Source organism: Panthera uncia (genome assembly GCF_023721935.1).
Source record: "Panthera uncia isolate 11264 chromosome B2 unlocalized genomic scaffold, Puncia_PCG_1.0 HiC_scaffold_25, whole genome shotgun sequence".
Classification (NCBI taxonomy): domain Eukaryota; kingdom Metazoa; phylum Chordata; class Mammalia; order Carnivora; family Felidae; genus Panthera; species Panthera uncia.
The window spans coordinates 4,780,903-4,801,273 of NW_026057581.1; the positions used below are offsets into that span (position 1 = coordinate 4,780,903).

At 47.4% G+C, this 20,371-nt stretch overlaps 2 protein-coding genes across 3 annotated transcripts in view; one reads left to right on the top strand and one right to left on the bottom strand.

The window, feature by feature from the left end:
* GPLD1 (glycosylphosphatidylinositol specific phospholipase D1) overlaps positions 1–14,584 on the top strand; it is a 68,041-nt gene extending 53,457 nt beyond the window's left edge. The window contains exons 16-25 of the mRNA XM_049654852.1: positions 683–757; positions 854–1,010; positions 1,503–1,644; positions 2,428–2,533; positions 2,619–2,712; positions 8,681–8,857; positions 9,200–9,360; positions 10,564–10,590; positions 10,713–10,763; positions 13,295–14,584. Coding sequence (XP_049510809.1) covers positions 683–757; positions 854–1,010; positions 1,503–1,644; positions 2,428–2,533; positions 2,619–2,712; positions 8,681–8,857; positions 9,200–9,360; positions 10,564–10,590; positions 10,713–10,763; positions 13,295–13,381 — 1,077 coding nt within the window. The 3' untranslated portion in view covers positions 13,382–14,584. The remainder of the gene's footprint in view (positions 1–682; positions 758–853; positions 1,011–1,502; positions 1,645–2,427; positions 2,534–2,618; positions 2,713–8,680; positions 8,858–9,199; positions 9,361–10,563; positions 10,591–10,712; positions 10,764–13,294) is intronic.
* Positions 14,585–16,725: 2,141 nt separating this feature from the next.
* Positions 16,726–20,371, bottom strand: part of MRS2 (magnesium transporter MRS2) — a 32,531-nt gene continuing 28,885 nt past the window's right edge. For both annotated transcript variants that reach the window (XM_049654729.1, XM_049654730.1), the window contains exons 10-11: positions 17,877–17,990; positions 16,726–17,335 (exon numbers count right to left, since the gene is read on the bottom strand). In XM_049654729.1, coding sequence (XP_049510686.1) covers positions 17,225–17,335; positions 17,877–17,990 — 225 coding nt within the window. In that variant the 3' untranslated portion in view covers positions 16,726–17,224. The remainder of the gene's footprint in view (positions 17,336–17,876; positions 17,991–20,371) is intronic.

Here is a 20,371-nt window from a genome sequence, read left to right on the forward strand (position 1 = left end):
GAGACCCGTGCCAGAACTGTCCCCCAAACCCCAGTGTGGGTGACACTTCCCGGCCTCACATGGCACCCTCTGCCCCTCATGCCGTGGTGTTGTCATTGCCCGCTTGCTAGCTTTTTGGGAGGACAGAGTGTTGTTATTTATCATGGTTCCTCCAGTGCTTGGCCCAAAGTGGCACATAAATGCTTCTAGAACGAATGAGGATGGAGACCGGCAAGTGAGAGGACAGGAAATGGTCTGCATCACAGAGTGATGGCACGGCGTGTGCGTCTCGAGGCACACACGAGTCGTGTCCAGAGGACTGATGGGCTGGGTCAGGGGAGGCCCCACGGAGGAGCCGGAAACCGAGCTGGCCTCGAACGGGGGAGGCGGGCGAATCGTCCTGCGAACGCACGGACAGGTGTGGGTGGCACGCACAGATGAGTGACAGTGACTGTGTCCGCGTCGGGGGCTCCACCAGTCTGATGGAGGTGACCTCAAAACCGTCTCAGCACAGCAGCAGATGCGTGGGCCGGGTTTCCGTCCCTGGGCTCCTGACAGTAGGGACTCGTGTGGCTTATGTTACCACCGTTCCTGCGTCTCCTGCTCTTCTTTGGGGCTCTGGGCTCAGCACCCAAGCCTCCCGACCGTCCTGGCCTGGCCTGGCCTTGCCTTGCCTTGCCTTGCCTTGCCTTGCCTTGCCTAGGGTGCTGTGTATGTCTACTTTGGCCCCACACGAGGAGGGATGTCTTCTCGCCCCAACGTCACCATCACCTGCCAGGTATGTCTGCGCCTTGGCCGAGGGCAGTGAACCAGACCTCGCCGCATCCCGCCGTCGGCCTCTGGGTGTCACGCAGTTTCCTGGTCTCCCCTACAGGACACCTACTGTAACCTGGGCTGGACGCTCTTGGCCGCGGATGTGAATGGCGACGGTGTGCCCGATCTGGTGATGGGCTCCCCCTTTGCACCGGGTGGAGGGAAACAGAAGGGCATGGTAGCTGCATTTCATTCCGGCCCCAAAGGGAGCGGCAAAGGTAACGCCGGTTGGGGGGGTTGGGGGGGGTGGGGGCAGAGGCCTCCCGGCTCTAGTCTGTGCTGGTGCACATGGCCTCGTGTCCTTTCTTCCTCATCCCGTGATCGTTTCACTGAAATCTACCAGCGTTTAGTCTGGCAGGTGTTCCCGCAGGTACTGTGGATAGAGTCACAGGATGTACAAAAAGGGATCCAGCTTCTAGGTCCAGATCCAAGGGGGCCGGTGGGTTGTTGGCAGAGTCTCTCTGTGGAAGCGTGGGAAGCCCGAAGGCATCCCAGGGATGCCCGCCCCGCCCCCCCCCAACCCCGTCCGTATTGCATCCTGTGCGCCACAGAAGTGAGCTCTGGAGATTTCCTTCTCGTGTGAAGCGGGGGATCCATTTCTGACGGTGGGGGCCCTGCGAACAGCTTGGGGGGTATCTGAGAGCTCCGGCAAAAACTCGGCGCCCCGCCCCCTCCCGTGTGGGGTAAACGGTGCTGGTGGTCTCGTGTAGAAAAGCTGGACGTGGAGGCGGCCGACTGGATGGTGAGGGGTGAGGAGGACTTCTCCTGGCTAGGCTACTCCCTGCACGGGCTCAGCGTGGACGACAGGACGTTGCTGTTGGTCGGGAGCCCGACCTGGAAGAACAGCACCAGGCAAGCGCCCAGGGTGGGGCCGGGGACCGGTGGGCACCCGAGGCCGCCGTGGGAGCCCGCGGAAGGGTGGGGCTCAGACACAGGGGCCGAGGCCTTACCCTGCGAGGAAAAGCGAAGAAGGCTCTGGGGCGAGGTTGCAAATCCTCCTCCTTAGAAGTTTAAGAACGAGGTAGAGAGGCGCATCCGTTTGCCAGGCTGCCGCGACAGCGTGCCCCAGACTGGGTAGCGTAAGGCACAGGAAGTCCTTTTCTCACCGTTCCGGAGACCGGAAACCCAAGGTCAAGGTATTGGCAGGGTTGAGGGCTCTCCTTGGCTTGCAGAGGGCCGCCTCTCCATCCTCATACGGCCTCTACTCCGTGCGCCTCCCTGGTCTTTCTGTTCTTACAAGGACACCAGTCAGATTGCATTAGGGCCCCGCCCTCATGACCTCATTGTAACATAACTACCGCCTTAAAGACCCTATCTCCAAATATACATAATCTGAGGTGCTGGGGTTAGGACTCCAACATGCAAATTTTGGGGGAGCACCGTTCAGCCGTGACCGTAGGCCTCCCTATACCTGCTGTCAGCTGGGAGGCCGAGTGGTGAGCCCCGGACCTGGAGAGTCTTAATACCGGGATTCGATCTGGAAGCCACCCCTGCTCCATGCCAAGGATCCCGGGGCAGGGGGGGGGGGGCAGGGTGGGGAAAAGGAGGCTTCTCTTTGCTCGGTCCTGGACCTGAACACCCGGTCAGTTCTTAATCCCGGGCCCCAGCAGCTGACCCCCGCCTGCTTCATTCCAGTCTGGGCCATTTGTACCGCACTCAGGATGAGAAACAGAGCCTCGGACGGGTGTATGGCTATTTCCCGCCAAATTGCCGAAGCCGGTTCACCATTTCTGGAGACAAGGTATGGCCGCCGCTCCCTCCCCAGGACAGGGGGCGCCACGGAGGGTTCTCTGAGTTGTACCATACTGACTCCTTGCATTTCACAGGCAATGGGGAAGCTGGGTACTTCCTTGTCAAGTGGTCACGTGATGGTGAATGGGACCCGGAAACAGGTGCTGCTGGTTGGAGCCCCGACGCATGGTAGGTCATTCGCCAGGAAACCTGGCTGCTTGTTTCTCACGTGGCTCCTTGACTGTGCCCTACTGGGGGAGAGTTGTGAAATCTGGAGCCAGGCAGACCTGATTTTGAGGATTTCCTTTTCTCATTAATCACAAGCTGCACAAGCCCGGGGGAAGTTACTTAACCTCCCTGAATGTTAGCATCATCGTTTGCAATATACAAATTATAACGTCCCTCTCAAAGATTTGTTGAAAATCCCCCATGAAAGTGAGCTAGTGTGTTTTTAAAGCTCCTGTCCCACTGTGCTTGGATGAGAGGGGCGTTCAGAAGATTCTGTAAATCCATTCACCAGGACTAGGTCTGCTCTGAGGACATGTGTTCATAAACCATTATTTTATTTGCTTTATGGGGGAAGAGTTTTAAAAAGCCGACAAAAACCGTACTCACTTCAAGAGTATCAAAGTGAATCACGTTTATTGTAGAAATTTGTGAAAATACAAAGATGTATATAGAAATCACCCTTATCCAGATACTTAACAACTGAAGCTCATACTACGTGTTGTGTGTATAATATATACGCATTTTCACACCTGATTTTTTATTCTATATCTTGTGCGTGTTCTCATGTTACTAAGATTCTTAAATGTGGTTTTCGATACCTATCACATTTTTTTTTTCCACGTGCACATGCCAACATTTACTAACATCATCCCTATTCTGGAAATTTAGGATGTTTCCAATTTTTCACTGTTGTGAACAGGGTCTTATTGAATATCCATGTACAGAAAACCTTGCCTTTCTGAATAGTTTTAAAATCGGTTCCTGGAGGTGGAGTTTCTGGACTAGAGGGTCTAATAGTAAGGCTCTTAACTGCATCCTGTCAAATTATTTTTCGGGAAGATTTTTGTTGCATACGATATAATAAGCAGAGTGGATTGGGCAAAAGAATGGTGAGATCTTTCATTGCATGATTCAGGACACAGCATTGTCACACCAGGAACTTGCTGACTTAGCTTTGGAAAAGTTGTTCTTCCCCACTCCCCACCCCTTTTTACACAGTCAAGGTAGTGATTTCCAAACTCCTGCAACACACATTAGTGATTTTACTTGCCTCACATCTCTTTCTACTGGAATGCTGTGATTAGAGCTTTCTAAACTTTGTTTTAACGTTCCTACGGTCTTAGTAATTTCCTATTTCAAAATACTGTATAAGTTATAAAAAGGTTAATTTATATATCTTATTACATGTGTATTATATACAATTTGACCTTTTTTGAGACCATTATACATTCACATGCAGTTGTAAGAAATAACATGGGGAGATCCACGTGACATTTTATCCAGTTTTTGCCAAGATAATACTTGTAAACCACAACAGTGTCACAACCAGGTTATTGACATGATGTAATCCACCAGTTGAATCTTGTTCAGATTTTCCTATTTTTTAATGGTTTTATTATTTATTTTGCCAGAAAGCGCATGTGAGTGGGGGAGGGGCAGAGAAAGAGAGAGAATCCTAAGCAGGCTCTGCACGGCCAACACAGAGCCTGACGCGGAGCTCGAACCCATGAACTGTGAGCTCATGACCTGACCTGAAATCAAGAGTTGGTTGCTTAACCAACTTAGCCATCCAGGCACCCCAGATTTACCTATTTTTTACGTGTATTTTGCCTGTATTTCACCCACATTATTTGTGAATCCTGGTACGAGATGAATATGTGGAGCCCTTTGTTACAAATTATTCAGAATTTTAGGCGGGTGACTGGAAAGCATTAAGCCAAGCCTGGGGCCCCGTGTGGTTGCCTGTGTGGCACATGCTGTATCTATGTCCTAAGAACTTGGCTCCTTTTGGTTGCCGTACAGCTTCTCAAACCTGGAATCAGATTAGACATGACCACCCTCGGGGCGCCTGGGTGGCGCAGTCGGTTAAGCGTCCGACTTCAGCCAGGTCACGATCTCACGGTCCGTGAGTTCGAGCCCCGCGTCAGGCTCTGGGCTGATGGCTCGGAGCCTGGAGCCTGTTTCCGATTCTGTGTCTCCCTCTCTCTCTGCCCCTCCCCCGTTCATGCTCTGTCTCTCTCTGTCCCAAAAATAAATAAAAAACGTTGAAAAAAAAAAAATTGTTAGACATGACCACCCTCATTTTTAATCCACACAGATTTTCTCGTGGTACCTGCACTTTATAACCCCTAAAATCCCAGTTGGCAAAGATATGATGTCACTCAAAGGATCGTAGGGAACTAGTGTGAAAACCATGAACTGCCTCCAACAGGTAGCTCATGTGGACGGCAGACAGTGTCACTGTGTTCCCTTCCAAGGGTTGGCATATCTGCATCTCCCGGGGGCTCACGGGAGAGCTTCGGTGTAGATGGGAATCACGGCTCTGTGGTACAGGGTCACCTAACTTGGAACAACTGGATGTACTCACCAGATGCTGGTGGTCTGGAGCTTGACCCTGTCGGGCCTGTCCCCTTCACCCTGAGCTCTCTCTCTGGGTCAGCAGAATCTTTGGTTCAGAACGTGGCCACAACGAACGGCTTAAATATTCAGCGGGGACTTTAGGGTGTTGATGACCTATGAAGCGTTTTCAGTATTGAAAGGGGTTGAGAGGAGGTGGGCACTCGCACAGTGCTGCTGAGATGTGAACTGATATAGCCCTTCTAGAAAGGTTTGGTTAAATGGCAAAAGCCTTAAAGATACTCATTCCTTTGGATGCTGTATGGATAGTCTCTAAGAATCTGCCCTCAGAAAGTTATTTCAGAGCTGCAGGGAAAGATCTTTCTCACAGTGTTAATTATAATAGCAAAAAATTAGAAATGGCTTAAGTGGGTATAAAATTTTATAATCCATAACAATCTCCATTTTGTTTAACACGTCTATGGGTGTCAGTCTCCAGAAAGAAACAGATGCATTGTACAACTTCACTATACTTTTTTGGGGGTGTTTTCCACACCTTTTGTAATGAATGATATGTAAAAAATCCTGGCATTCCCAAGTTTGACACTTCTGGTTTTTACTATTTCACGGTAGTCCGGAAAGTCAGCCACGTGAAGTAACATGATTCATAGTTTGAGTCGCAAGTGTTGAGCCACATCGCAAAGCGGTGTCCCCATTCCTGTGGCTCGTGCAGGGGTCCAGCTGCAGGGACACACCCGTGTGTTACGACAGCTGTGTGTTCTGCTGTCACAGTAAGTGAACTTAGTCTTGAGAAGTGACTAAAACACTTGTGTGCTTAAAAAAACTTTCACCCCCGATCCTGATCTATCCCTTTTAAAAAACCCAAGGTCTGCTGGATGACTTTTGTTATTCAAATAACAGATAGAGAAATACTGAAACATAACCTTGGGTTTGTTTTTTTCCCTCTTGCTTAAAATGTGTATTGTAAGCCACTGTTTAATTTGCATCAACCTGAAGATGAAGTATTTTAAAATTTATTTTATTGAAAAATATGTTTCAGGTGTATATAACGTACACATTATGACACGATCCTTGGAAGTTCTAGTTACCATCTGTCAGAAATGAGGTATTTGGAATGGCCAAAAATTTAAAGTGTCTGAACCCTTTATAGACTTTTTTAGAGCAGTTTTAGGTTTACAACAAAATCGAGTGGAAAGTACAGAGATTTCCCGTAACCCCCTCCTACCCCCCCCCCCCCCCATGAACTGTGGGCCCTGCTGTCTTCTGCACCAGACTGTGCATCTGTTATACCTGATGGACCTACACAGACCCACCATTAGAACCCAGGTTATGGTTTACATTAAAATTCTCTTTTTGTGCTGAATATTCCATGGGTTTGGACAAACGTAGGACCTGTATCCATTATAGTTTCCCTGCCCTAGGAATCCTCTGTGCTCACCTCTTCATCCATCTTCCCTCCTAGCTCCTGGCGAACCAGCGATCTTTCTACCTCTCCATGGCTTTGCCTTCTCTACAACGGCATACGGTTGGGATCCTAGTATGCAACCTTTTCGGATTGGCTTCTTTATGCATTATGCATATTCTGCATTAAGGTTCTCCCATGTCTTCATGGCTTGCTGATTTTTGAGTCCTTTTCAAATTCTGAGAATTGAAAGCAACACCGTGCTGAAATTGTGACTATGATAAAAAGTAAGAGTTTTGGAAGTGCTAATCACTGCTTCCCCTCCCCCAACCTTCTGCACTTGGAGCCATTTGAGAAGTGGACTCATGAATCATTCCTATCAAAATATGTGTCTTCCAAAAATTGGGTTGGAGAATGTGGTCTGGATGGGCAGCCACATTCAGGCTTTTCTGATCTTGGCCCACAAAGTGACCATGGGGTGACTTCTCCGAGAGAGAGTTTGGGTCTGCAGGCCATCACATCTGGCCTGCAGTACGAGCGGCACAGGTGTGGACTCAGGAGTGCATCTAGAAGGCAGACCTGGCTGTGGTCTGTGTGCATCCCACGGGAAGCAAAACCAGCATGATATGCCCACCCTGCAGGCAGGCAGAGCCAGAGGGAGAAGCCACATTTGTCCCCCGCCCCTGCAGGCAGGCACTTCATCCTCCTCCCTGTGGCCAGAGCTCCCAGCATTACTGTGTTCTGTGACCCCAGGGAGCTCGAGTCCCTTTATGTTCAAGAGCCCAGATTGCTGAGCCTTTCAAAGTGCTGGCTGTTTCCTTTTTGTCCTCGCTGTTATTCCCACCGCTATTCTTGGCTCTGCTTTGAGCTTTCAGTTGGTTCTAGTTGACAGCTGGCTATGAACAGGGCATGAGGGAAGGCTGTCCAAGAAAATACAGTACGACCTTGGTTTGCAAGCATAATTCATTCCGGAAACACACTTGTAATCCAAAGCACTCGTACATCAAAGCGAATTTCAAGAACCAGTGGCTCAGCTGTGGTCATGTGACATTCAGGGTCATGTATGACTCATTGTAAGACATTGCTCATTGATCAGGTTAAAACTTATTAGCAATGTTTGCTAGTCTTTCAGAACACTCGCAGAACAAGTTACTTGCAATCCAAGGTTTTACTGTAGTCAGTTCTACACACAATACTAAGACAATGACACAAGATTGTACCTGTTCATGGACGCGTTGCCTGGGTCATCGTAAGCCTCCCGGGACCAGCAACCCCAACCGACAGATGCCATTGTTGTTTTTGAGAAGGTACTTATTTCTGAAATCGAGGTTGTGTTCCAGATGATCTATATAGGCGAAATTCTAGCTTTGTTTAAAAACTGTTCAATATTCACCCATTTAAAAACCATCCATCCCATACTTGCACTGAACCAAGCAACGTGTTTCTAAGCACATTGTGTGACTAAGTCACGGTCCCATTGCTTACGGAACTGACAGCCAGGTGCAGGAGAGGCCCGGTGAACAGAAGCGAGGCTCCCCTGCGAGGGGCACGGGAAGCAGCAGGCACAGCGTGTTGTGGCCGCACACGGGAGGGAAGGGAAGGCTTTGCAGCAGAGGCGAGAGCAGGGCCGCGTTCCAGAAGCGCAGGAGTCGGCCGGCAAAGGGGTGTGGGGGAAGGATGCAGGTTCCAGGCAGACAGCACATCATGTTCAGAGGCCCAGACTTAAGAAATAGAAGGGGCTGTGGTTTAAATCTGTGATGGGTGACGTGTGGGTGAGAAGGGGGACGTGGCCCCCAAACACTAGAGCTGTAAGTAGCCGATTCTCTAAGGCCTCCTGAGCCCACGGAAGGCCTCGTGAAGAATTTAGACTGTGTATCTCACAGGAAGTTTGTGATGTAAAAAAAAGATGGTTGTGTGGAGAATGTATTGCAGGGGTCAGACCTGTCTGATGGGACATCACTGAGCCTAACCAGTGTTTGGTCTCCTCATGGCCACCGTTGGTCAGCGCTAACCTCCCTCCCCCCCACTCCCCCCCCAGTCCCGTGGGATTCTGAGCAGTTGTGTCACTCAAGGTACAGAAGACTGAAGCGAGAAGAACTCCATTCAGCCCTTTACATTTTCTCTTCATTCCTGTGATGGCAGCAGACACCATGCCCTGGTTTGTTTCAGATGAGAAGTCTAAGATGGCGTTCCTGACCATGACCTTGCACCAGGGTGGAACCGGTCGGATGTATGAACTGACGCTGGACACGCAGCCGCCTCTGCTCGGCACCTTCAGCGGAGACCGCCGCTTCTCCCGATTCGGTGGCATTCTGCACTTGAGTGACCTGGATGGCGACGGCTTAGGTAGGAGAGGAACAGGGCCTCTGGCCAAGAACTGGCTCCCCAGTCATCAGACTGGCCCCCGAACTGGGTCATCTAGGCTCTGCCCTTATCATCGACAGCTCAGTGACCCAAGGCCTTTAGGTAGATTTTAGAGCTCGGTAAGACCAGAGCCAAGAGAAAGTTCCACTTCTTGAAGGTGGTAACATGAGAGCCATGCACGTCAGTTGTTGTCCAGGAATGATCGACTGGGGACCAGAGCCTTGACTGTGCTGGGATGAAACCGGGTAGACGATTTAGGGGATGTGCTCACAGGACTTGCGGGAGGTTGGGTTAGGACCCAGTTCTGATTTCTGTCGTCTGCAGATGAAATCCTCGTGGCAGCCCCACTGCGGATAACAGACATCACGTCCGGGCTGCTGGGAGGGGAAGATGGCCGGGTGTACGTCTACAATGGCAAACAGACCACCTTTGGCGACATGACGGGCAGATGCAAGTCCTGGGCAGCTCCGTGTCCTGAGGAAAAGGTAACGTGGGCCCGTGTGGAATCCTAGGCTACGCTGGGGAAGGCGGCTACCTGCGGATGCCTTGTGACATCGTGTCCACTGCGCAACTCTGACGGTTTGAGCTGTCTGGCGGTCAGAGCACAATCACTTGCCTGTGTGGCATAGGCCCGAGCAGCCCTGCATTCTTCCACGTCTGCTTGCCACTGTAGCTCAAGTCCAGTTGGACGTAGGGTCCTGCTCGTTCGGGTCCCAGCCTGACTTGCTTGGTTAGGGCCCACAGCAGCCCCCTGGGATTCCATCAAAACGCCCCCTTTTGTTTCCTGTTCACTGCTTCCTGTTCATCCCTTTTCTCAGGTGGGTTTTTTTTTAAGTTGCCTGGGCCTAAAACACCATTTTTAAATTTAAACAACCTTATTTAATTGCAAAAGTACAGTTCATTGTAAAAATTTTAGAAAATACAAGTGGTACGAATCCTCTACCTAGATTTGCACTCTGCAGAGACGATGCCTTCTGTTAACCTTCTGAGGTGTGTCCTTCTGGTATGCTTTTCTGTCGGCTTAATGGTTCCCATTTATTGTGCACCTACTCTGTACTTGGCACTGCGTTAACACTTGATAGACCTGTCTCCCTCACCGCTACTTCTTCAAGCCACCTCCAAGCTACTATGTGGGTACTGTGCCAGATGAAGACATTGAATGTCCGTGAGGAAGGTGCACCAGGTCACGGTGCTGGGAGAGGGCAGGCCAGGGCCCTGCACCAGGAGCTGATTCTTTAGGACACTCTTCACCCTTACAGGGTGGGTGTGGATAGGGCTTATTAACAGCCATGATCATCTTGTACACAATTTTGTAACTTGACCTGGTCTTCCCTGCCAACGTAGTTGACATTTCTCCATGCCTTCTATCCTCATACAGTGGACTTCCTGGCTGCCTGTTTTATCTGTGGACACACCATAGTTTACGTAGACGTTATTTGAGGGGCTATTAGTCCCTCAGTCCATTTCATTTCACGGTTATAAATAAGGATATAAATATCCATCTATGAACATTTCTGTCCATCTGTCTTCTTGAGCTACACTCCTGTGAGTGGAATTTCTGGTGTCAAAGGGCATGCATGAGTTGAGGACTTCTCCAGAATGTAGATGTGAATGTGGGGCTTCAGGATGAGTGGTTAAAACCTGCATCGACAGTAACACAAGTCTCCCTTCTCTCCCCTTCCTTTCAGGCTCAGTATGTACTGATTTCTCCTGAAGTAAGTACCTCCTGAAGGAATGAAGAAAGAGAAACCACAGAAGTGCGCCCTTTCCCTTATTTTAAACTGATAAGATATTACAGTATGTTTTCAAAAGACCATTAACAGACACTGCTTTACAGGCAAGTTCAAGGTTTGGGAGCTCCGTGATTACCGTGAGGTCGAAAAACAAGGTGGGTATGAAGACTGTCCTTTGGACGTTTATATCCTAAGGCTGGGGTGGGGGGTGGTCTTTCATCTAAAAGGTTGTATTTGAAAAAGAGGAACACAAAAAAGGAAATAACATCCATACACAGTCTCATCACTTTCCCATTCAACCCTCAGGGCTGGGCTGGCAGATTACAGCCTGTGGGACTAGTTTTTGTACAGGCCATGAGCTAAAAATGATTATTACAGTTTAAGTGGCTGGGTGACACCTGAGACTTGTATGAAGCGTCCCTAGTTTTATCAGAACACATTCCTGCTCCCGTGTCTCTGTGGCAGCTACTGTAATGCAATGGTGGGCGATTAGCTGTCCCAGAGACCGAGGTCCCCCACAGACTGAAGTAATCATCATCTTGGCCCTTTCAGAGAGTTTGCAAACCCCGCCATGTCAGATAACCACTGTTAATATGCTGGCATGGTTTCGTCCAGATTCCGGGACAAACACGTAAACGTGTGCGTGCACGCGCTCTACCTACACGGCCTCGTCACCTCCATGTGCTCTATAGCATCTGATGGCTCTTCTCAGACCAATACACATGGAGTTGTTGGGGTCTTTTCAATGGCTGCATCGTATTGGTTTTATTTGGTTCCCTTTCTCAGTTACTTCCATTTTTATAGAATCGTGCAAGCCTCAGAGTGCCTGGGTGGCTCAGTTAAGCATCTGACAATCTTGATTTGGGCTCAGGTCATGATCTCACAGTTGGGGAGATCAAACCCTGTGTCAGCCTCTGTGCTGACAGCATGGAGCCTGCTTGGAATTCTCTCTCCCTCTCTCTAACCATTACAAGAAACTAATTGTGCTGCTAATGATATTCTTAGCAGACTGCTAGACCAAAAGGTATGCACATTTTGGATTTTAATGGGTACAGCAGTTAAAGAGTTTTATCTTCAAGTATAAAGCTAAAGCACCGAACCCATTCATTCATTTAGGAGAGGATGTTCTACAGAACTGTGTGAGCTTTGAGAGAAACAAGATTTATACATGTGGGAAGTTGACAGGATTAAGGCTAAAGCATAGTCTGAAAGTCTGACCAGTACTAACGGTGGGATGGGAGGCCTTCATAGATCATGGAGTGTGGCAGGGTGGGTGACCTCCAGCTTCTTACCGTTTAGTGAAACTGCTCTCGGGTGGCCACCAGTTCAAATGGCTCTTGCTTTACTATCTATATAGTCAAGCCTGGTTAAGTAAAAGTTTAGGGTTATCCAGAAAAAGAGATGAAGTTTATGGGAGGATTCTCAGAATGTCTGGTGACAGAATGTGTCGTAAGCTTGGCTTGCATTTAAAATGCATTTTCTGAAAGTTAGACGTTATCAAGAACCCATGTATTATGTAAGAATCACACATACCCAGCATCCCTTATGCCACCTGAGGAGTGGTACAGATCATCTAGAAGTAAGTTATGGTTGACTGCGTACAACGCTGCACGTTCTCCTTCGTAACGACCATTCCCCTGGGGTGAACACTGAATGCGCTGCAACCCCCCCCCCCCCCCCCCCCCCCCCCCGCCCCGCCCTCACCTGCACAACACACACCTGGGATGGCAGCATGGGAGCAGCTTAGAGATGGACACGGACCACCTGAGGCCTGTCAGAGTGGTGGTTTACGGAGACTCAGGTTGGGAGTCTGAAGACTCGAGAGCATGAAGCCAGAGTCAGGACGGGGCGCACAGGTGAGCCTTGGCCGCGCTGTGTCATACGACGCCCAGGAGAAGCACGCAAACCTGACGTCTGGTTCCTGCACGCAGGTGCTTACCGTCTAGGTGGAAATGTGCCCGGTAACACAGGCCCACGTATGCTGAGCAAGAGCCAAAGGCAGTCAGAAAGCGGGAGCCGGGGAAGGTGAGCTGCCAGGAACCAGGAGGAGGTTGACTAGCTGGACAGGAGGCAGGAAAGGAAGGTGTGAAATGGAGACTAAGCTCAACTACAGGCAACTACAGCTCAACTATGAAACTAAACTACAGGCAAATCAAGTAAATACTTCCATAAATAAGAAGGCAAGATTTTCATTTTTCCTTTTCACACTAGGGTATACAACAGCAAAGGGCAGTGTGGTAAGAGGGAGTGTGGTAAGGGGTCAGGAAATGTTAGCCATTATTCTGGATTCCATGTGTAGTTCTCAAAATCAAATCAGTAGAACTTTTCACAGGAGGTTTGGCCGTTTCGCGGTCGCTCCCTGCTCTGGCCGGCTGGACCCTGGCCAGCCTGGGTTCAGGATCAAGTCCAGGCTCCCAGCATGTAGACCTGCCCCCAGGGAAAACAGTTTAAACACTGGCTGCAGGCTTTGAAGACACTTCTGAAGGATGGTTCCGAAATGGTTTCAAGCAGCAGGGTCTGCCCCCAGAGAAGGGACGGAACTTCCTCAGCCCTGGTTTTCTGAACCTACAGATCTGAGAATGCGGGATTTAAACAACGTCTTATCACCAGAGCATAACGTGATGCCTGGATTATGGCAGAAACTAAAGGCATTATGAATCATCAAAATGTTTTGTGTCCTCTGCAGAACCAAGTTGTCGTTGCTGCTGGAAGGAGCTCTTTGGGAGCCCGACTCTCTGGGGCACTTCACGTCTACAGCCTTGGCCTAGACTAAAGGCTGTCCTCCTCTGCGTCCGTCTCTTGTGCCAGTCATCTCCAGGGGGAGCGTTCCTGCTGGGGGCGGGGCTCCTGGGAGTGGAGATGTCCCCGTCTGGGACGACGATGCAGTAGATGGTGACAGGGGCTCTGGTGAGCCAGGTCCCGTCCTCTTCCAGAGTTTCAGTCCTTGCTTCCCTTGCATTTAAACTTATTCCTGACTTACTGCCTGTGCTCAGACCTTTGTACAACGTCTCTCCTCTTCACAGGACTAGCTACGTCCTTCTGATGCCTGGAAAGACCTCTCTGTGGTTCTCTATCACAATTTCTCCTAAAAATTTCCTTTTCAAAACAGTGACCCGTTCCAATCAAAGTGAAATAGTGTAGTATATAGGAAAACAAATTAGAGAACTAGTATAGTGAAAAGGGGGTGAAGGATAACCTCACAACTGCAAAGGCACCTGCTGTGACTGATTTGGTCCCTTCTTGGGAGGATTATTTCATTTTCAGTGTTTCATATAGTGAAGGATAAATACAAGACTAAAACCTCCTTACCTTTTAGTGCCCTCAAATGCTTTTGTAGAAGCGGCTGTCCTAACTGTGGCGTCTAGTGACTTTCCACTTGTTCTAGGACCTCCCAAGAGGAGCTGCTGTCGCACTGAGTTGGTACAAACTAGGTAGAGAGAAGAGATCTGGCCTGAGCCAGCGGCCACTGCAAGGGACCAGGCAGAGAAGCAGGCCTTGGTCTCTCTTGTTCCTGGGCTGGTTTTAGCAGATTTCATCCGCCAGTCCTGCAGTGCAGCATAGTTAAGGGAAAGGAATCTACCCCAGGGTTTTAGCTTCACTAAAAATGTGAGAAACCATTACTACTGATCCTGTAACAGGGAAGCACACTAGTGAAAGGTACTAAAAGTGCAGGGAGAAGTAATGACAAGAACCCAGCTTCTAAAGAAGGAGTCCAGCAGAAGAGTAAAAGTTGAATTAGAAATCTAGGGAAAGCTACTAGAGTTAATTGTGAGCACAGGTGAGTACATACAGGGAAACAGGACACAAAGTCACCTCTGGATGAGTCCTGTGACTGTCCCCTTTCCTAAAGAGAGGCAGGCCATCTGCATGGTTCCCTAGGGAACAGCAAAAAGCACAAATACCATTTGGTTTCATTTGGGTAACAATTATTGCTAGTTCTACTTATGTGAATTATTCTTTTTAGTTTAAGAGAAATTCATCTTTAGGGCCCAGAAATTAGTTGACTGTAATATAAGTTGAGACGTCTGAGTGCAGAACGGACGCCTGTCTAGTACTGGACCTTTCCTTACAAGCGTGGGTTCCTTTACGCTGCCAGCCCCGAGGAAGACCTTGTCCACGCTTCACTGATAATGATCGTGTTTCAACACAGGCCCTAACGACTTACATTCTTCTTAATGCCTAAACATACCAGACAGCAAGCACCAGGCAGAGAAGGTTAAAAGGTATAAGGTTGGAGGCAAGTTTTCGTGTAGGATTTTATATAGGACATTTAGCCATATTCAGAAGTGCTAATTTGTATTCCTACTGTTGGAGGTCAACCTGGCACAGAGTCCAATGCATCATGTGGTTACGTTTTCACTCCACTAACTGTAGTTCTCAGCATAGATTCCGAAATGGGTAACAGAAATGGAAACATCTTGTAGGGTTTTAAGCTCTCAACACAAATCTGAACTTAATAATTTAACTCAGTTACCTTTATTTCAAGATCTCAAAACACATGTACATACTTGCGGTCTGTTTTTCTATGTATATGTAACAACTTGCTTCGAGATCAGAACGGTTTTATGCCTTTGTACTGCAGATTTAGAGCGATCTGAAGTGGGTCTTGGAATAAACTCAGATCTCTGAATGCCCCAGTCCAGGCACCATCCATTAGCCCACCTCCACAGGTACCACTTAAAGTGTGTTTAACATTGCAATTCCAAAAAATAAAGCTGTGTACAACTCTTAGAATGACTCCCCACGATCTTTTTATTTAGTGGTTATTCATCACAATCGGTTTATCAAGAATAAAGCGAGTGTTCAGATGTCATTTTAGGATGCTATTTTCTGCCTTCCAAAAATGGACAGTCTGAAGAATATTGTTCCTTGAACTTGTGAAACAGGTGATAAGACTGCTCGCTTACGTAACCAAGTGTTTGGTATTAACGTTTTATTTACAGAAGTTAAAACCACTGAACTTTGTAATTTTCAGTGTAGGCCATCTTATTACTTACTGTCTGCTAAGCAGAGCTGGCTGACATTTTGAAATCCTCCTTGATGTGAGCACCTTAGATTATCTGATAAACCATCAGTGACTTCTCTGCAGACTAAGGAGGTAATTGCCATTTCCCTTTTATTGACGAGATGGGACTCATCAAAAAAATTATCTTACCCAAGTCTGCAAACTAAGTCACACCAAAAGGAAAAAGGCCAAAATTCAATTGTGTCTGATCTCAGTCAAATCAAAGTCCTCTGGGCTTTCAATTCTTCCCCTGTCACAGTTAACGTTTATAACCTACTTTACAGTGATAGCACAAGACCAGCAGCAGGTGCTCTGAGGTGGGCCAAAGAGTGTCCTGTGAAATCTAAGGATTACCAGAGAGACTTTGTCTTGAAAACCACCGCACAGATTCAGGACACTAGAGAGCCACGTCTATCCATGTTCCAACACCCACACCACAGAGCGTACTTGGGGGCCACTCTGCCCTGGGCTCAGGCCACAGCTCCTGCCATTCTATCTTCCACCTTTGAAGGCCTCCTGTAACCGCACCTGGGAGTGGGGAAAATTGACAACTTCATCCGTTTTCTTTCAAATTAGGAATAAAAATGCTGTTCCAGGAGCTATCACCAAACCACTTGGTAAACGGACTCCTAAACTTCCCCATATGACATCCTGTTGTAGTATCAGGTGATCCCAACATCACTGGCATATTTGTTCTTTGGAGTACAAGAGCTGCTCTGGAATCTTCCATGTTACTTTTGAAGGGAAGGAAAGCTATCATGTTCTGCAAAACTAACCTCCAGAAAATATAAAAATGGTAGTTAAGATGGTAAGTCGGATAGCCGTTTTGAGACTTACAAATAGCCACAGTTCTGAATCCCAACCTGACTGTAGACAAAATTCTGAAAGTTTATCCACCTTTTGGTTTTAGGAAGCCCATCTGTGGCTATGTGCACTTTTTTTCGGGGGTGGTCGCGGTGACCCCTCTGTCTAAAGTCCGGGAACGACCAAGTAACAGAAGGGAAATAGTTTCTTTTGACACTATTTCTAAAGGCTTTGTTATAGCCAAGCAAAGAAAAATAGTTCCAGGGTTCAAGAAAGTGAAATCTTGATTAAATGGAATCCATGTAAGCTGATGTTCAATCGTTTCATTTTTATTTGCCTTATATAAAAAGGAGGCAAATACAAGAAAAGACTGATTTAAAGCACAAACTTTCCAAGTGTGTTTTGAGGTTAATATAGATTTTCCTACCTTTCCAGTCACCTGAGAGTCAGCACAGGGAATCTTGTTCTTGGGAACTTCCTAAGAGCTGCTACCTGGTCTCATCACACGGGTTCATCAAGTTTTCAGGCTTTGCTTGGCGTGAGGCTGTACTTTTTTTGATATGTATAAATCAGTCTCTCCATGCCTCACATCATGTCTCTGAAAACAGCCTTTTCACTTTGTGGAAGATAGAATTTTGGCCTTTTACAAAGCAAGTACTTTGCAATTAAGTTCTAGTACTGTGAGTGCCCTAATATTTTATCAGACATTATAATTTAAGTATCAGTGATTTTTTTCAAGTCTCTGATTCTATAAAAGAAAATAAAGTATCAGAAGTTTCTCGTGACTATAAACAAATAATCCAGTCTCTACCGCGTTGTCAGGACACTCCTGCTTGATCCGGGTCCATCTGGCCGGAAGCTGTGTTTCATTTCCATGCTTCTGTCTGCCTGAAGGGTTTTTTTGGGTAAAGAGGCCATCTAAATAAAGAAGGGAAATTAATCATTTTAGTTGGTGTCTGTCTGAAAAGAAAAGCCCCTAGTAAAATGAGAACTACCTACCACATGAGGGAAGGACCGTAAGACTTGTATCAGTATCTTACGTGTTTACTCCTGGTGTGAACAAGGAGTAGAAGGGGGAGAAAAAGGGTAAACTTATCTTGATGAGAACACTACATTTTCTACATTTCAATTGGGGTTATGACAAAGCCTGCGGCAGAATTGCTAACATCTGTCTAAATACATAATGCTCATCACAGCGCTGCACACAGAAGAAGTATTTCTAACTTGTTTACTATGCCAGGCACTGTGCTAACAAGTACTTTACGTATATTATTTAACTCTCCCACTAGTACTTTAACTGGCAGATGGGGAAAGTGAGGGAGGCTTAGAGAAATTAAGTGATGTGTTCAGGGTTGCAGAGCCTGTGACCACGTAAGCCCAGGCTGAGTGTCTCGGGAGCCCAGATGTGACCCCTGTGCTGCACTGCTGCGCGCGACTCTCCACACCACACACCACATACCACAGGAGGCAAAGGAGCTTCGAGCTGTCGTCCGAGGAATGACAGCAGACGCCTCCAGATGAGGCCACTTCCCATAAACATAATTCCTGTAATCAGCCAAAACACCCTATGGTCCTAAAAGAGAACACAGTTCATTTTAATCACAAAAGGCTGGGTTCCTTAGCAGTAGAATTTCCCACACTACTCTTGCCCCAGAGCTTAAAAGAAGCCTCTTGTCTGTCCAGCTCCTTCCTGCAGGAAGGACCTAAGAACAAGCCTTGACTGCACCCAGAGACCCAAGAATCAGAAATAAATTAGAAGGAAAACATGATTTAAAAGGGCTTAAATATTTTAAAATCGGGGCGCCTGGATGGCTCAGTTGGTTAAGCTTCTGACTTTGGCTCAGGTCTCACGGTCTGGGAGTTCCAGCCCCATGTCGGGCTCTGTGCTGACAGCTCAGAGCCTGGAGCCTGCTTCGGATTCTGTGTCTCCCTCTCTCTCTGTCCTTCCCCCATTTGTGCTCTGATTCTGTCTCTCAAAAATAAATAAACGTAAAAAAAATTATTTTAATCATCTATAAGCCAAACATAACTCGTACTTTGTTTTCTTCCAGTCTTTGTTTACATACATACAAACCTGATTAGTTACACACAGAGAGTATACACACATTTTTTGCATATGGCTAGTTCCCAAACTGTGAGCTGCGGTGTCCTGAGCATCACAACACCCCCAGAATATTTTAAGTTTTTAAGAGGAACACAGCGACATCTGCAATGTACTCTGAGAACCACCAGTAAGTTGTTTGACTTAACTACTTCATATAAAAATTGTTAGGTAACATCTCAAAAGCTACAACATAATCAAAAAACTTTTGGTCTAGTGATACTATGGAAAGACCCTAAGCATCACGGACCAAGGAAGTTTGGGAAGCTCCGACTTATACAATAAGTATTTCCCCTGTGATTTTCAGAATCGTTGTATTTTTGCAGTGTAATGCATCCATGTACAGAACCAGACTTGATGTTTACTATCCCACAGGGAAGGGATTCCATCTCTAGCTCTGTCAGTTGGTGATCAACCACAGCCTCGTTAGCTCCAGTGACCGGAGAGCTCACCTGTCCCCCAGGTAATTCCGTCACACAAATGATAAACTATCACTGTTAGAAATTCATACCATGCATGAAGGAGAAACCCACCTCCCTGGATGGAACAGGAACTCAGAGTTAGATATAAGCTATCAGGGAGACAAATGCTAAATGAGTTAACTTTTGTTAATGTTCACACGTTTTCTAGTCATCCAAAAAAAGAAAAAAGAAAAAGGCCCTAGTTTATTAAGTTATGTTTAATTTTTTTTTTAATGTTTATTTACTTGTGTGTGAGAGAGAGAGAGACAGAGTGCAAGCAGGGGAGGGACAGACAGAGAGGGAGACACAGAAGCCTAAATAGGCTCCAGGTTCTGAGCTGTCACAGCACAGGGCCCGATGCGGGGCTTGAACTCGTGAACTGAAAGATCATGACCTGAGCTGAAGTCGGACAGTTAACTCACTGAGCCACCCAGGTGTCCCAAGTAAAAGTTATGTTTAAATGAGACTTAGTGTACACGGATCACTACTATCTTTGCTGCAGACTGATTCAGTAATCCGCGTATGAATCAAACATCTGGGAATGCCAAAATGTGATACACTCGAGAGGTAAGCCAAGTTCCAACCAAGCTTGAAATTCCACGTGCTACTAAAATACAGAGAAACTGCATTTGGAAGATGGTGCAGTAGGAGGACCCTACGCTCACCTCATCCCAGGACACAACTGGACACAACTAGACTCACGTTAGTGTTATTAACCCAGAAAACGACCTGAAGATGGGCAGAACAGACTCCGCAAATAAATGTGGAGAAGAAGCTACAGCCAAGAGGGCAGGGAGTATGGAGACAGGGTGGGGAGCTAAATGACAGTGGGGCTGTGCACAGAGGGAGGAACCTGCAGGCACAGAAGAGGGGAGAGAAACAGACCGTCACACGGGGGGCCTGCATGGGAAGACAAATCCACATAACACTGGCTTTGTAAACCAGAGAGGCTAAATTTTGTGAATTCTTATAATCAGCAAAACTTAAAACCTGGAATTTAAAAAAATCAGCAGACTTGGGCGCCTGGGTGGCTCGGTTGAGCGTGTCTCAATTTTGACTCAGGTCGCGATCTCACAGTTCGTGGGGTCGAGCCCTGTGTCAGGCTCTGTGCTGACAGTGTGGAGCCTGCTTGGGATTTTCTCTCTCTTTCTTTCTTTCTTTCTTTCTTTCTCTCTCTCTCTCTCTCTCTCTCTCTCTCTCTCTCTCCCCCTCCCCCATTTGTTCTGTCTCTCAAAATAAGTAAATAAAATTTAAAAAATATATAACTAAAATCAATCAATCGATCAATCAATCAGCAGGCTCAACTTTGAGAGAGCCGAGAGGTCAAGAGGAAACTGAGTCCCTGCCTTTAAAGAGCCAACACGAGAAACAGCCCAGGGGAGATACAGCATA